The 17,182-nt window shown below is 47.0% G+C and overlaps 1 protein-coding gene across 4 annotated transcripts in view; it reads right to left on the reverse strand.

The window, feature by feature from the left end:
- The window catches only part of SMURF1 (SMAD specific E3 ubiquitin protein ligase 1), a 45,967-nt gene extending 30,439 nt beyond the window's left edge, over positions 1 to 15,528 (reverse strand). For all 4 annotated transcript variants that reach the window (XM_084295739.1, XM_084295738.1, XM_084295737.1 and 1 more), the window contains exon 1: positions 15,349 to 15,528. In XM_084295739.1, coding sequence (XP_084151865.1) covers positions 15,349 to 15,403 — 55 coding nt within the window. In that variant the 5' untranslated portion in view covers positions 15,404 to 15,528. The remainder of the gene's footprint in view (positions 1 to 15,348) is intronic.
- Between the last annotated feature and the right edge of the window lie 1,654 nt (positions 15,529 to 17,182).

Consider the following 17,182-nt stretch of genomic DNA (forward strand, 5'->3'; position numbering starts at 1 on the left):
ACCTCAGTCCTTTTGCTGCGTTTCAGATGCTGTCAATACGAAACAGACAGAATGGAGCACTGAAGTGGGAAGATTGCCTGTTTTTATCAATAAAAAAATACTATTATAAAAAACGCCCTAGAGTACTTCAAAATACCATTTAGATACCTTGCTGTAGGAAAAGACACCTCAAATGCCCAGGTAAAGTTTCAAAAGTAATGATAATTTAAGCACTTAAATTACAGAAATGGAAGAATGACTCCAGGAATTCCAACACCAGTTAAAGGTGCACAGTTTACATTCAGAAAAGGAAGAATTTTGTTTGCTCAAGTTAAATTCTTGGCATCGCTTCTGATTTTGAATGAAGTACATTGCCTGGTTTAGAACATTGGTTTTTAACTCCTGGAAAAACTGAACTCCACAATCTTAGGTTTGTTTGCTAATTACTCAGTCCGTTATAATCCCTTTCAACATCCGCCTGAGATGTTACAAACTGCTCCTCGCTTTCTTTGTGCGTTTTTTTCCCCTCATTTGTTCGGAGAGCTCAGCTTAAACCCTTCTTGTTTGCAAATGAAATAAAAAACACACAGAAGCCCCAAACACACGCCAGTGTTTGTTCCTGGCTGGTGAAGGGGACCAGCATGAAAAGGTGAGCGGTGACCCTGGCTACCTGCCAGTGGCAACGTGCATCTCAGCTCACTGCTTGGGCCTGCTGCCAGGTGCTGAACACCAGGGGGACGTGGGGACAAGTCGGGGGGTGACAGTGGTGGCACCCCTCAGCCGGCAGGAGCAGGGGCACGGAGCTATAAGGAAGCTGCGGCAGAGGGGAAAGGAAAAGAATGGGACAGAAGCGAGGCTTGTTCCAAAAAAAGACTGTAATTACAGGGATATTAATAGCTTCTGGAAGGCAAGAGTTTCTAATTCATTCACCTACTTTTGCTCTTTCTATTAACACCAGTACGGAGTCGCTGTTTTCTTCTACACGACGTTTGCCCACTTGTTGCAGGGGAGACATTCCTTGTACTGTAATGAACTTTCCCAGGAATTAGCACGAAAGCTATTGGTACATGGAGGAAGAAAAATCTGATTTAACAATCGGTCCAAGCTAAAGGTCTAACAGGAGAAGGAAACACTGAGTAAGAAACGTTTTTGTTGCTGTTGTACAGTTAGCCATGTCCTCAGGAAGCCCATACACTCACCCTCCACAATCTACCTAATCACCTATTAGTCACCCCACTGGTAATTCCCTACAAGTGCTTTGGCTTGGGTCACGCAGCAGCCGGGAGACTGTCACCAATGTCACCAGCTCTCTGATTTCCAGGCAGTGAGATGCGTTTCCTGGCACGGAGAGGCACGTGCCCGAGGAAATGTGGGTCAGCGAGCGCGCATCCTACCGCCCAGCGTGCGCTCTCCAGGGACTCGTGGCGGCGTGACTCAGGAGCAGCGGGCTGGCTGCAGGCTCAGGATGCTCGTTTGTTAATGAGATTATCACCGTGCCTTGCCGGCGTGTCCACACCACGCTGCCAGTCAGCTAGAAGAGATCTTCAAGGAGCCCAGCGCGCACAAAGCAAAATATTGTGTGTTAGGGCCGTACTGAACAGCACTGAGAATGTTAGAAGGATGTAGAACACCGACAGGCACATCACGCAACAGTAGCCATTAAAAGGAAACGTCTGCCTTCAAAAAACAATTAATCACCCGTTGTGTTTGCCTATAAACATCCCGATCCAACAGGCGTGTGTTTCGCTCAGCCGAGCAGCAGCAAGATGGACAACCAGGCTGCTGCTGCTGCTCCAGAGCTGCAAGCAATGAGGACATTATGAGCGGGACCCTGCCCTGAACGCATCCCCTCGCCTCCTTCCAGCAGTGGTTGTGGTTAACCAGTAACCTCACACAGCTCGCCAGCCAGCCCTGCTGCCAAGCAGCACTCCCCAGCAGTACCAAAGTTCAGCGGGTCCACGCCAGATCCGTGTCATCACTCTCTTCCACAAGCAGCGCCGGCCTCTCCACTTGAGGTACCTCCAACAAAACGGCTAATTCTTGCGTGACCTACGGGGAGGCACAAAACGGCTGCGAGCTGAATAGCACCAAAGAAGATTTCATGAAAAGCGGGCTTTGATTCCGAATCAAGCCGTATCAGCCGATGTGTTACTCCCTTGTTCTAATTATATAGGACAGCATCTATTTAAACTGCCAAGTTAATGACTTCAAATTTGATCAATAGGCTCTGTTTATTCAGCCCAGCGCTACTGACGGTCACCAGGGATGAAGAGCAAAACAAACAGGCTGGTTACAGCAAATCTGCAGTTGAGGTGAGGTGCGTATGAGAAATCCACAACCAAATAGCCTGCGAGTTAGTCAGGGGCTGGGGAGGGAAGCCCCCTGCCACAGCCAGACACCCCATTTCCCTTCGTGTCCATAAAACATTTATCCGTGTTGCTCTGTGAATGGCCAAGTTGCGAGCTGCGTGAGCTCAAGCGTGACAAACATCATGGATACAGGACTCCGAGCCTTATCTCCTACCATCTAGCTACGTTAAATATTTCACATTTGTTTTCAGATTAAGCCATGGTAGCACACGGCAACAGCAAGGGGACATCGGGAAGCCTTTGGACCATAAGCAGTGACTTCCCTCCTTGTCACCGTACCCAGTGCTGAAGGAAATTTGCTTTGGAGCCGCTTCGGGAAAGGCCGGAACCACCTTCTTGAAAGCAGGATGACAAATGTCCTTGACTAAACCTTCTGCCAGCAGACGGACTGTTTTCCTTACAGATGAGCTAAATAAAAATAGTTCAGAACACAAACAGCATACAGTGTGCGTGCAGCCTCCCAGCAAAGATGGTTTTAAATTTAAAAAAAAAGAGCTTTCGTTGCAAACAGCTTCTCAACAGCAGCTTAACAGCAAGGGATGTGGAAACCCCCAGCAATTTTCAAAGAACACCATGAGAGGTATTCAATGCAGGAAACCCCCTTGCTAATCCCGAGTGAATCTGCAGCCACAAAGGCTGAGATTTTGATGAAAATGCTTTCTTGCATTATTCTGACCAGGGTGCTTGTTTACAATTTTCCTCGACATTAGGCTTTCAGCACTTTGTCTGCGAGAGGGCTCGCTACCTGTCCTGTACGAAATGTCAGCGTCCACTCCATCAATAAATTATAACCCACTACTGCGCTCATACCTCCATCAAAGGTGCTACGTATGTAAGAGGGAGCATGAATGAAAAGATGCCGTGTCTCTTCCTACGCAGCCTTCGTGTACGCCTTTCATACTCAGATTTTACCCAAGTGACAACACTCGCTTGCTGGATCACGGAGCAATAAAATATGAAGGAAGTTCTCCTAAACAAACTGGTCTCATCGACCTGCTGTATAAGTCTAATGTCTAAAATTTAATACTTAAAAAACAACACATGGAGCCAGCCGCTTCAGTCAAAGCCGAAGAAGTTTGCTTTCCATTTTAAATTGATTAAATAGATTCAATACATTAAATTTTGCATGGGTGGTTAGCAGTGCTAATATTCTAGATAAAACGAAACGCTCTGCGAGGAATATTAGGGCGAGCTCTCAGCAGATGTATTACTTGCTCTCACAGTAATTTAGTATAACAGAGGCCTGACAATTTCACTGAACACGATTACAAAAACCAGCTCTTCACAGTTCGACACAGAAGCTCCTAGAAGTACCTATTTCTTCACTGTGTACTCAGCACAGGGAACGCACTTGAAGACAAGCAAAGGCTTTGTGGGAGCTGTAGAATAACACTTTATTTTTTTTATTAAGGTGATTCCCATTTATCAAAGAGCCGAGATATTAAATGTGAGCCTTTATTTCCATTCCTATCGCTGAGGCGGCTCGCACACCTAGCAATCTGATATTGTCCGAGCTCCGGATGACAAACGGCTAGACAGAACCAAAAGAGAGCAAAATTTAATAAGCAATTTTCATAAGCGAAAAGCCTATAAACAACGTTTCCCTCCTTACTAAAATAAGCTACGTGGCGTTAATTTGAAGTGATAGCACTGTTCTTTTAATTAAAAAATGCCAGTAGGAGGCTGATGCATTGTGTGCTGCTGTAAGCGACAGGCTCGCAGGATGCAGATGAATCTCTGGGTAAGGAATTACCGCGCAATTTCATCTGGGTTGAGAAGCAAAACGAAATCCCTACGTGAAACCAGAAGCAGACAAGGTGTTACCAGTGGTGACTGATAAAGTCTTCTGGATGTTTCCCTCGGAGCATGACGTGACGTTCTGGGCAACAAACAAAACCCCCAAAAGACAACAGCCCGCTCGCTCCAGTTGCTGGATTACGAGCTAAATGCATGAAGTGCGACTCGTTACAGGTTTGTGGCTCACCTCGGAGCTCCTCTTCCATTTCCATCCCTGCAGACCCAAGCCCACTGCCTTTTGGTGAGACAGGGACCAAGTCCTGCACCCTGCCCGCAGCTCAGGTGGGTGAGGGAGAAGAGAAGTGATTGTGCCCAGCCCCACATCTTCAGCGGGCGTGGAGACTGTATATTGAGCATCTCTGCCCTTACCAAATTTGACTGAAATCGGATAAAGACCCCCAAATTATTTAGAGAACGACAGGTGTGATCCCCTTTTCAGCCTGGTTATTTTCTTTCAGTCTGGAAAGAAGCTTAAGCTTGTCCCCTCCGTTTATCCATCAGCCTGATGGTCAACTAAGGCAGTGCTGTCCTCCAAGAGCCACGGACAGCTCGGCATGTGCCAGGTTTCACTGCTGATTGGCAAAACCTCCAGAAGCCTAGAAAACTGATTAATATCAGCTTTCTGATCTAGCACTGTCCCTGCAAAACTATTTGCCAGATCCTTTTCCCCCTGGCCTTTTAAAATAATTCCACCACTTCGGAAGGGGTTGGCAGCCACGACCAGGACCTTCTGCATGTCTATGCTATGATTCTGTGATCACTGCTGTCATTAAAAAAAGAGAAAAAAAGCTCTACATAGGCATCTGGAAGCATGGCTGTCTTAACAACTGGCAGCTGCTTTGCCTGGTAGAGCCGCTGCAGTAAGGAAACATCAGAGAAACAAGCAGGGCATTTTGTTTTTCCTTGGTACAGAGGCTATCCAAGAGAAGTCAGTTTATCTAAAGGTTTCCAGTGTATTTACTCACCAGTCCTGCAATGACTATTTCAATCACGTTTACACTACCAGCAGCATCTCAAGCATCACAGATTAATCTGATTCCTTCTGGTGCTTCAAAGTCTGTTTTCTCTCTGCACACTTGTACGATTTACATCCTAAAGCAATGACAAAAATAAATAAAAAGGGAACCTGGTACTATTTTTCAGCTGGGCTTTATTTCCTTTTCTTTTTTTTTTCCCTTCTATCAAAAAACAGTTCTCATCTACGCTCTAGTTCAATTTGGAAGTAGCACAGGCAGACTTGATAAGCATCCTGCGAAGGAAATGCTTTGAATTGCAGACTACTTACAGCACATTTTCCCAAGCAACTTTTTATAAATCCCATTTGATGGGCAGTTTGCTAATTTCCATTGAAGTTTATCAAAACATTATTTGTAGACAAGTCAAATTACTTCTGTGATTGAACAACAACAACAATGAAAAAAAATCTCTTGTGCCTGCCAGTCCAAGCCAGGCTGCTGGATTACGCAGGAGCATTATTTATCCTGTTACCAGACAGCCCCTTCTAACTCTGAGAAGGTATTTAATTTTGAACGAGAGAACACACCACAAAAAAGCACCCATTTACGCGTTTCTTTTGTTTGCCTGAGTCTTGTACAAGACCAGGTAAAAGCACTGCTAATAAGGCCTGGTGACAGCACAATTATTGGGACTTATTATGCTCCCCTGAGTAGATCTAAAGGCTGCACGCTCGTGACAGTCTGTCTGGCTGACTCTCCTACCTGTGCCGGTTTATCAGGCTGCAACAGACCCATCTAATTAATATATATTGAAAAAAAAAAAGTCTATTAACATTCAATCCCTTAGAAATCTTGGAAAGGAGGAATAAGAGGTGTAGGTGCTCCTATAATGTCATATTAACTTTAGATATAGCATGGCATATTTTCGATAGCTATTGCACAATCTGTGAAGTCAAATCTTCCAAAGGCAGCCAGACATTTAATCCTGTAGCCTGTGCTTTTGCATTAGCAAATTAACATTAGACTATTTAACGAATCACGGGCACGTTTTCAAACCCAAATTTAACTTGGTTACATCGCACAGCTACCCAAGTTGAACACAGTCATTAAAGAGTACGTTTATAATTTGCACTCTTTTCCTGAATCCGATGTGTTCACTGTCGGGAGGACCACGCTGTGTTCCACACACTTGCTAGCACCTACCAGCTCTGTAACTTCGCTTACACCTTCAAGCGTATCTCATCTGCATTTCAGCACTCATCTGTAAAACGGGGAACCCAACGGAAGCATTTTCAGTCTTTGGTCAAAATATTTCAGGAATTGGTTAAATACGTCACCAGATCACAGCATCAAAACTCTTTGCACAGACAAAAAAAAAGCTGAGAGATAAAAAGAGAAAAATTAGATACACAAATTCAAAGCCCCCAAAGAAAAAAAGCCTGAATTTTAATTTTTTTTTGCCACCAAGCTGGTTCTGTTCTCTCCGATCTGTTATTTCATAGGGTATTTTCAGACACATGAAGTCTGAACATGCCCATCATAGCTTGATCGTTACCTGTCCGCAGACAATTTTAAGAAAGTTACAAAAGATACTGCTTGTAGTTCCTACTGCTACAATAATGCTGAAATAAATATCATTTCAAGAGCCCAGAAAATTCAAGTTATTCTTTCAATGGCTGATATATCTTTAGCTGACATTCACCTGCTCAATACCAAGCTCAAATTTTACCAAATCTAATGGATTTCCTCCCCATTAATGCTAGAAGTTCCCAAGAAGCCTTGTTCAACAACTAGGTATCCATTAACTAGACTTACACTTGTAGAGTATGACACCTCTGACTTCTCATTTTAAAGGTAAGTCTAAAGTTAAGTCTAAGTTTAAAGTGAAGGTCCCACATCCTTATAAAAATGTCCACATGTTAAACAAAGCTAAACACATCAGCTCTAAGAATCAAGAACAAAGCTTCCACTGCAAATGAATCAATGGCTGCAGTCTGAATCGAATTGAAATTCCTCACTTTTCTAAATTCTGCACTTGTGAAGCCGAAAAAAAAATGTTAAAGCAACAGCACAATCCATGTACTCAGTTAATTTTCATGTGCAGTCTTGCAGTCTGGGCTTCTTTTTTTTTTTTTTTTTTTGCTTATGCTCATCAGTAAAATGAAGCATATGCATTTCAAAAGATGTTTCCTTTTTAAGAAACTTGTTGAGCCGTACACCTGCATACTACAAGATGCAAACATGTTGACCACAGGGACTAAATTTCCTGCTGTAATGCCCACTTTACACTGAGGATGCGACACAGGCCACATTCAGGGTTCGAGGAAGAAAATACAGGACCACAGAAAAGAGCTCGGAGTGATGTTAGCAGCCGCCTTGAATTCAAAATAAACGCAAAGGCAACTATCTGAAACAATTTTTTACCTTTGCTTTAAGGAGGAAGAAGCCCAATGGAGAACTTTCAATATAGTGTCCTGGAAATTAGGAAGGTTCATTAGGAGAATAGATTTTCTCTAACACACGCAAATTTAATTATGAAGTAAACAAGAGATGGAAACTTTAAATTGATATGAATCTATGCAGTTTTTTGGTCTAGTGTTTAGAGGGAATAGGCAGGTTTTTATGGATGACTAAAATGCAAACATTTGAAAAGGTCAAAGAAAATGCTGTTCCTTCACTCACACACACACGAAGTCATTTTATTCCAAATAATAAAGTGTACCAAGACAGCCCTCATCAACTCGAGGGGGAAAAAAAGGCGTCTTATTGAAAATGATTCTTTACTTACTACGGGTTAACAGCAAAAGCAAAAATTACTGCAAGATCAGATAATGCCAGGCTACCCGTGAAAGTGAGAGAACGAAGTGTTGTTATTGTCTTCAGCAGGGCTTCCTCATAATCCAGGGGGGAAGAAGCATCCACCATTCAAAAGGAAAAAAACAAGCACCATGGCCAGAACTGAGCATCAGCGAGGAAATCCAGGGCCACGTAGTATTCCTGGAGTATCCTAGTAGTCAATACTACTTGGAGTTAAAAGCATGGTTTAGTGCTGCCCTTTATTCTTAAACGAGCTGTAGCAGGAGCTTAAGTGACAACCGGGAAACAAAGCATCAGACGGAAAGCTCTTACAAACACCTGCTTCCACGGGATTTCTCACCGTTTCTGGGTGCTTTAGGATTAGGGCTGCGTCCCCACGGCACAGCCGAGGCACAGGGCTGGTGCTCACCGAGCCCTGATGCTGCTGCAGAGGCTCCTCGGCCGCCTGCCATCGCCTTCAGCTGCAGCGGAGGTGAGCACAGCTGGCCCGGGAGCGGCGTGCAGCGCCGCGCGGTCGCTGGGGGGATTGTGCATTATTTTAGCATTACTCCCAGACAATAAGGGATTGTTTCGCCCGCAAACAGATGAACAAGCCTCCCATTTAAATACTTTCGGGTAAATTGTATTAGTATGCATAATAGTGTCCATATCCTCTAAAAAAAAAAAAAAAAAAAAAAAAAAAAAGAGGGAAAAAAAGAAAAAGGATTTTTTCAGGGGGGAGGGGAGAGCAAAGCCCGCTCTGCCAGCGTTATCCATCGACGCTGTGAATTGGGTAGCCTTGGGGATTTTTTGCCTGCTGTGCTTAGTGTCCTTGACAACAAGCCAGTTTGAATTTTGGCCTTTAACTTGACAAAAATGACTTACTGAAGAGGAAGGCATCAAGCTATTACAGCCCTGTGGAGAGATTCTTTCTAAAACAGCATGCGAGCTTATTTTGCCAATTCAACTCGAGTATCGTCAAATTTATCATCCTGCTCCAATATCCCCAAATATTCCCAATGCAGATGCCAGTTCTTAAGAGAATATGCAGAAGAAAAACTTAAACATTTTTGCTCTGTCCTCTCATTGCATTTGAAGACTTTCACAAGGGAAGAGAGAGCTGGAAAAGAGAAATACGCCCAGGGATCCCCTTTGAAAAATTACTAGTTTCCGTTCAAAATAAACGGGAAACGAAGCTTATAAACATTTTTTGGTAGCATCTTAACCTGCTACTGACCTACTGACTGGTCTTTAGCAAACATACACACAGGTTTCTTCTCCTATTACATTAATATTTATCTCATCTTTCATAAATTGATATATACCAATAGGCAAGCTCCAGCAAAGCTTGCTGCACGGTTTAAATCACTGTTGTCCCTCTGTCTCCCGTTTTCCTCTCCCAAATTGACCTCCCCCTACCAGAAGACAACACACGCTCACACCTCAGCTTTCCAAAGTCCAGCACCTTGCCTTAAATTCTTGAGACTCACAGCGAGAAGCTGGACTTGCACGTACGCAGGTGAAGCATGAGCACAGGTTTTCTTCCACCACTTCTCTCGTGGTGGGTGACAAATTTCTGGCAACGGGGGGCAGCGGGCTAGCAAGGAGATAACATCTTGAGATAACATCACCTGAGAGCAGCGTCGCTTCCCCACCACCAGCAGGAACACGTTTGGTCCTAACTAAGTGTGTGTCTTCCTTTGGGCTTTCTAAGGGCTACACTTGAGACCTCGGCACGTACCCCAAAACATAAACAGACCCACGGCAGGAGAAACGACAGGGTGGCTGCCAACAAAGATCTCGAGACTTCTGGTCTCACTGATGTTTTCCTGCCCCCAACACCCCGAGCTGTTGGTAGAGGGGAGAACAAACCACTTGCAGTAATGGGGCCATTCAGCCTTGGTTCCACTCCAGGAGAATAAATCAGCAGCGGTTTTCGGTTCCCAAATGCAAATTACCAAAAGCACTAATACAGATAAAAGCTTTCAATGATCCTGCAGAATCATGGGCCTCTTCCACAACAACATTTTGACCGGTTCCAGAGGAATCATCGTGGGGAAAAAAAATAAATAAATCAAGAAAAAAATAATTCCTAACTTAGGAAAAAAAAATGGCAGATAGAACAGTCTCTTCCAGACTTTTTTTTTTTTAATATTTTCTTCACTCAAGTCTTAAATGAGCTGCTCTGAAGTGTACATACCCAAGCTTCACACGCCTACCACACTGATGTAACCTTACCTTCTCCAAACCAATCCTCCCTCTCACGCTATTTTGACCAACGCGGCCCAAAAGAACAAGGCAGCCGGGCGAGTATTTAAGTCTGGAACCATAAATAGTAGCAAGTAATCTAACCAGATTAATCCAACTTTAAGCACGTCGACTGGACTTGCTTAAAAGTTGGGCAGCAATCCAGACAAACCTCCGAAACTCCGGCTGCCAACAGGCACACGTGGTGTTTCTGCACAGCTCCTCTTCGCCCTGTGAGCCACCAACCACCGTGGGCTCGCTGAGATTTACCTGCAAGGGCACTTCCAGCAGCTTCTCGGTCGCCGTCAGGAAGAATTCAGGTACCAGCTCGCAAAATCCCAGGGTAAAACTGGCTTCCTCGCAGGGGAATTGCTGTACAACCCTGGAATGCTCAATTTTGCAACCCGGAGAAAACGTGAGGCTACAGAATTGTATAACATGATGCAGCCATTTAAGGAAGTGGAGGAGAAAGCTGCTCGCAGACTGGTGGCTAGCAGGGAATTAGAAAGAAATCATTAAGGAACTGCAGAGCGACATCCCAAATTACATCTCTTTATATGAAGACATTCAGTTGGAGAAAATAAAGTTTCGAGTCGGGAATAAAGTAGTTATTGTTTCTACTTTCCCTGCCTGAGGGGAATATTCAAGCAAACTCCTTTTGGAGATTTAATTTACTTCCACCAGGACAATGGTGCTGGCACGGCTCTGGCTTACTGGGAGGAAGACAAAAGGAGGCTCGCTACCCACCAGCCTGCCCAGAGGAAAAGGCAGCTCGTTGGATTCCCACTCCAGCAGCCCGAAGCTGCCAGCTGGCCGGCTGCAAAGGCTGCTCCCCAGACTTCTCCCCATGAAAGCAAGATGAGTAGTAGAATTTTTTCTTTAAGTCCCCCCAGTTACATGCCCTAAGCCTCTTGGCCGTCCCCATCAAAGGGCCTCTGAGCAGCCCCACGTTTATCTTCACAAAAAGGCCAGTACTCCACGGTGCAGACAGGAATGGAGGTGGGAGGTTGAGCGCCTTGCTCAGCAGGGCTCAGGACCCAGCTCCATCCAGCGCCCCAACCAGCAGCACATCGAGCACCTCGCTCCCAAACACGTGAAGAAAACCAAGCAACGGGACAGATTGCAACATCTTCCCGGACTGCTAGGCAAAAATCAGTTTGGAGCTACTAAACTGCTGCTTCCCGTTGTGCTCCCCGTTGTAGGATTTTAAATCCCAAATGCGGGGCTGACCAGCCTGCCATTTCAGCCTTCCCTTGCACTAGCACCAACACCATCAGCTGCAAGAGCTCTTTCTAATGTAAAAGAAACTAAAAGTACAGGCAGCCCATGAGGGATGTACTGCTGCTGATCCCGACGTGGATGCTCTTCGTTGCTGACCACAGGACAGAAAACTGCCCAGGCCGTCGATATCAGCGCTGCTATCGATCAGCCCGGTAACTCTGCTGCAGCGATCAATACTACATTAGTCCCGAAATGGAAGCTTTTGGGACACGTTTTAACATATGCCTTCAGAGCAATCCGAAACGGATGTACGAAAGAGACGTAATATTTTAGTTGCTACCAGAAATCACTGTGCTCTTTAACGGGTTCCTTAAATTACAAATGGATATCTCCAAATTGACCTGAAGCCGCCCATCTAGAAGCAACAAACCGCTCGTGCTTTGCAAATGGGACTTCCCTAAACCGTGCTGACTACAGGGAACCGAAAGCGGTGTCCAGGCTCCTTATCTGTGCCACCTCTTCCCTCGTTCCCTTTCTTTGCCACTGCTGAGCACCAAAACCTTTCCTGCAGCGATCCAACGCGTCGCCTACACGCCCCCGCAGCTCGCACAAACCACCCACTTCCACACCAGCTTTGTCATTCCTCCCTGGCTCTTCCGACACCAGAATTTCCTTTCTCTCACGTACACCCTCCCTCCCAAACCTCCACCAAGGCGATGACAAACAGCGGCCCGGCCACTTCCTAGACCAGGTCTGGGACGAGGGACGCCTCCGCTGAACACTCAGAGCTGACTATTTATATTCTGTTCCACCAACTGCTGCTCTTCTGGGAAAGAAACTGCTTTTGCCATCAGCCCTCGACACGCCATCTATGTGTTTTCATGGGCTCTGACTTACACATGAGCCCCTCTCCCCTTCCTGCTCCATGTCTGAAGCCATCCGTAACGGCTGAACCAATTCTTTTTCCTTCCCAATGTGTCCTCAGTTCCTCTGCACTCCCCGGAGGCAGCCAGCTTTCCACACCTCAGCCGAGACACCGCTGAAAAAGCCAGTAGCGACCAAGTCAGAATCCAACCTCCAGCTTTTTTTTTTTTGGGTACAGCAGTTGCACGCTGAGTCCACTTCACAATTTTTCCAATTCCGTTTGCAACTTCCATCCGCAGGCTACCTGGACTAGGAGTGTCTCTGATAGCAGCACAATGAGACTGCAGTTTTCACGAGCACTTCTGCGTGATAGAACAGTATGAGTAAGAAGCGTGTAAGCCCTGGAGTTGATAAACCCTCAGGAACTTCCCCAGGGAGCGACTGCAGCAGCAAACAAAGGTTTTAGAGGAGCACACCAGTTAAAGAAGGGATAGACACATGCTCCACAAAGGCGCCTTCATCTGTGGGTCACATTCCTCCCTGACCCAGAAGATCCCAGGTGGACTCTTCAAGCACTACATCATTTTATCATTTCCATCCCTTTTTTGAGACATCCATCCCTGTTACACTACCCTGGTGGCAGCACAAATACAAAAAGACCACGGACTGAACGCCAAGTTTTACCTTCCTTTGCCTTGAACTGCTCTAAGTGGCAAGAGACAAGGCCACAAATATCTTTGGCTCCTGCATCTCCAATAGAGGTGGTGAAGCTCCAGTGGAAGTAAGAGAAATTTCGCACGTGCTTTTGGAAAAACTGAGATACGACAAGAGAGCAGCGCATTTGTGATCCACAGGACACCAATCGTTTGAATCTGTCACCCAAGTTACTTGCTGTTGGGTTTTGCTGCTGCTTCCTCCTTTCTAACAGGAAGCATTATTTGCCATTTTACCTCCTTACAGTCCTCGTCGGGGTAGGACCGACACCACTCTGTATAAGCACAAAGACTGCTTCTGAAAATAACCACAGGATCCAGAACTTTTAGATAGATTCACACAAATAAAACACTCCCAACATCCCAGTCATACGAATACATTTCCAATATGCAAGAAAACGAAGAAAAAGCACGAAGGATCTGACTCCCGTTCACTCCCCAAAGTACCGCTCACAGGCGCCTTCAGACTAAGTGCTATTTACACAGCTATTTTCGGTAGCGCAAACCAAATTGTTTCTAATCACAGGAAACACAATGCAAGGAGTAAATCATAACGGAAGGAGCCCTCGGTTTGATTTCATTCCACTCCAATCTCCCAATAGCAAAACAGGGGAGAAAAAGCCACTCCAGCTACAACTGTTTGGAACAGGTAAGTCAGCACGCTGGCCTCCAGCGAAGCCAAGAATACGTTTCCTAATGATCCTAAAGGGAAATCTCTCCCAGAGCAATTTATTTTGTGATTAAATACAGCATTTTTTTCACACTACGCAGGTCGCATGCTTATGAAATACAGGAATGTTTGAGCAAGCAGATTTCTTTAATTATTAAAAAAAAAAAGATACGAGTGAGAAAATCCACCAAGTTGCTCAATAAAGTAAAACTTCAGCCCCTTCCAATAAACATTCTCAGCTAGGAGAGAAGAATTGTGCATGCTAAAAGGAAAAGAGCACTTTGAAGCAGCGTTCGCTCTTCAAAATTAAACCCAACAGCTTCTATCTGTTATTTAAATAATATCCTCCTGCTCAGAAGGGCTATGACCGCAGCATAAGTTACTCAACTCCCAACATTTTTATTGACTGACTTGCATAAAAATAAGCCACATTAATGACAGATCCGACATTTAGTATCCATCGCCACACAACTCGTTTCAGATCAAACATCAGCCATCCACCTTCAAAATATTTTCAGCCTTCTCGTGTCCAAAAGGACTTTCGGATTTACATTTCCCTCACCAACTTCAGCCTTCTGAAGCACGAGCGGCGCAGAACCAGAGAACTGATTAAAAGAAAAAAGGGATTTTTTGAAGAGACGCTTCTGCCTGATTGCAGCATCTGCCAGGAGCACGTTACCCTGTCCCTGAAGTTCACCTAGTGCCATTTTCTCATTATTTGGCCACCTTTTATGCTCCTGCAGCCTCTTTAAAATTAAACCCAACAGCTTCTATCAACCCTGTGAAGATCAATGCCGGTGGCTGAGCGCTTCCTTCGCACCCAGAGATCTCCAAGCATCCACCTGTTGCCTTTGAAAGGCCGGATGGGGCCTTATTTATTAATAATTCACCCCGCAGCCTGAAGAAGCAGATGCCGTGCCCCTTTTCTGTTTAAGCTGCAGCCTGGGCACCAACTGGAGCAGCTTGTGGAAGATTTAATCCAGACCTTTTGAGGGTGCAACAGAAATTGGCTTATCCGTGCGTGCACGCACGCCCCGACACTCGGAGGAGCCGCTTCTCGTCACCCTGAGCTCGGGGAAAGGAACTTCAGAAGTTGAACGCGTCACATTGGAAAAGGCAATCGAGTCGTGGGGAATGGTAAGAATAAAAAAAGAATGCAGAAAAAAAAAAAAAGGATAAACAGCAAAAAAAAAAAAAAAAAAAGGGGGGGGGGATGCTAAAAGCAATGAAACGGGTATTTTCTCAGAGGAAAGATCAATGGGGTTATCTTCGGCAGCAAAAGGGGAAGGTAAATGGTTTAAGTAAATCAAAGTGGGGTAAATTATGAAAGGAAAAGCTTTCCTAAAAGTCAGGGAAGGCCAAAATCTGAGGGAGCCAGGGGCTGAAGCAGCCCGTGGGCTGTGTTGGGGGGGGGGGGGGGGGGGGGGGAAGGTAACAACGTGCCACGAGGGGAGGAAAAAAAAATGAAAATTAACAGAAATAACTTCAAAATACAGAACCTCCGCAGGGCCCCGGGGGTGGGAGAAGGGCTTTTAAAGGGATAAAAGTTACGGAGCGGTGGCTGGGGCCCGGCTACCGCCGAAGCCGGCCCACGGCGGCCCGGTCAACCCTCCCCTCACGCCCAGGGGGCCGGGGAGGGGGCGAGGGAAGCTGAGGGGAGCTCGCCGTGAGGGGAGGGTTGATGGGGCCGAGGGTTTTGCGGGTTTAGGGGAGCCCCCGGGCCGCGGCCCCGTTACCTGTGAGGCGGATCTTGATGCTGGAGCCGTTCCGCCGCGTCCCGGGGTTCGACATCGCGCCCAGATCAACCGGCGGCCCCGCGCAACCCCATGCGGGCCTTGCCTAAGCCCCCACCGAGCGCTCCGGGAGCCTTTCTCCGCCGTTACCGCGGAGCCAAACGCGGAACCGGAGCCGCTCCCCTCAGCCGCCGCCGCCGCCCGCCCGCCCGCCTCAGCCCGACCCGGCCCGGCCGCCGAGAGGGCGCTGGAGCCGCCCCCGCCCCGCCCTGCGCCCGCCGGAGGGGGCGTGACGTCAGCGCGCACAGCGTGGCGGCGGCGCGGCGCCGCCATCTTGGGAAGGTCGAAGGGTGGTGGTGGTGGTGGGGAGGGGGGGAAGCCACACTCGGAGGGAGGGGGGAGCGCCCCCTGGCGAGGTGTGGGGGGGGGATTTGGAGGGGAAAATGGGCAGAAATGGGAGAATGGCGCAGGAATTAGGGATAAGAGTAGAGGGAATGGCCTCAAGTTACACCGGGGGGTGTTCAGGTTGGAAATGAGGAGGTATTTCTTCTCAAAGTGTGCAGTCAGGCATTGGGACAGGTCACCTAGGGTGGTGGTGGGGTCACTGGGGGTGTTCAAGGACAGGGTTTAGGTGACATCGTTGATACCAGACGATCTTGGGGGTCTTTTTGAACCCTAATGAGTCTAGGATTTGAGTCTAGGATTTTAGGCTGGCACAGTGGGTGTATAGGGACACTGTGAGTGCATGGCGTGAGGGTGGTGCTTACCCACCCCATCCCACCCAGAGCAGGAGTCAAAAATCCCCCCCACAGCCCATACCCCAGGATAAAGTAAAGGAGAGGGGCTCTAATTAACACAGCCAACCTCATCCAGGAGCAGGGGGAAGGCACTGACTCCACAAGATGGTGGCCCTAACCTTAGAGCTGCCTCCTCTCTGTCCCATGCAGAGCTGCAAAGACACTAATTTCTTGAGGCTTAAGGCTGTGATGGTGGAAGCAGGCAGCCTTTCTACTGCAGCCTCACGTCCAGCACACACAGGCAAGCAGGGGAACAGCTCAGTAGCTGCATCCCCTCCTTCTGACTTGCCCCAACTCAGAGCACCAGCACCCCTGCTGCACCAGCACCCCTGCTGCCCCAGCACCTTGGGGCTGCCTGTGCAGCTCCACAGCCTGAACTCACAGCCCAGCTCCAGGCTGCATCTCCATTTACACTGAGGAAGCACCTGCCTCAGATTCTTTTTACCTGGTGAAATCCGATCACTTCCAGATGCTGCATCAGCCCTGTCAGCAGCACGCTACAAGGAGGCAGAGGCAGCCAAGGCCTTTGTGTTAAGCCATGGGCACGAACAAAGGATGTGCAGAGATACTTGTCTCCAGTGCACATTTCAGGCTTTGGCATAGTTTTCAGTACATAGTTTTAGTATATAGTACAGCTATAAATCCCTATACCATTCAGCAGCTCCAGGATTTTAATATTAAATAAGTGATGCCCAGTTCTGGCCCACAAGCTGAGGGCTGCACAGCCCCTCACAGAGAACAACCAGGCTCTGCTCCTTGTTCCTAGGCAGCCTGGGAAGAAAAATGCTTGTATCCTGTGGAGAACAAATTCAGGGCAGAGGAAGAGGTCCTTCCCTCCAGAAATCATGTTTTCCCTTCACATTAATTTATCTGTCACTCCACCTCCCCCCACATCTGAGAAAGCAGAGCCCTGAAGCACCTGGGGTCCTTTTGAAGAATCAAACCTCGCAAAGCATGGATGATAGAGCTGCCCACCCCCAGTTCTGCATCAAACAAAGTCCTTAAAATGCTTCAGCCCCTGGGGCCTGTTGGGTGCCAGC

Source organism: Netta rufina (assembly GCF_964035555.1).
Source record: "Netta rufina genome assembly, chromosome: 15".
NCBI lineage: Eukaryota > Metazoa > Chordata > Aves > Anseriformes > Anatidae > Netta > Netta rufina.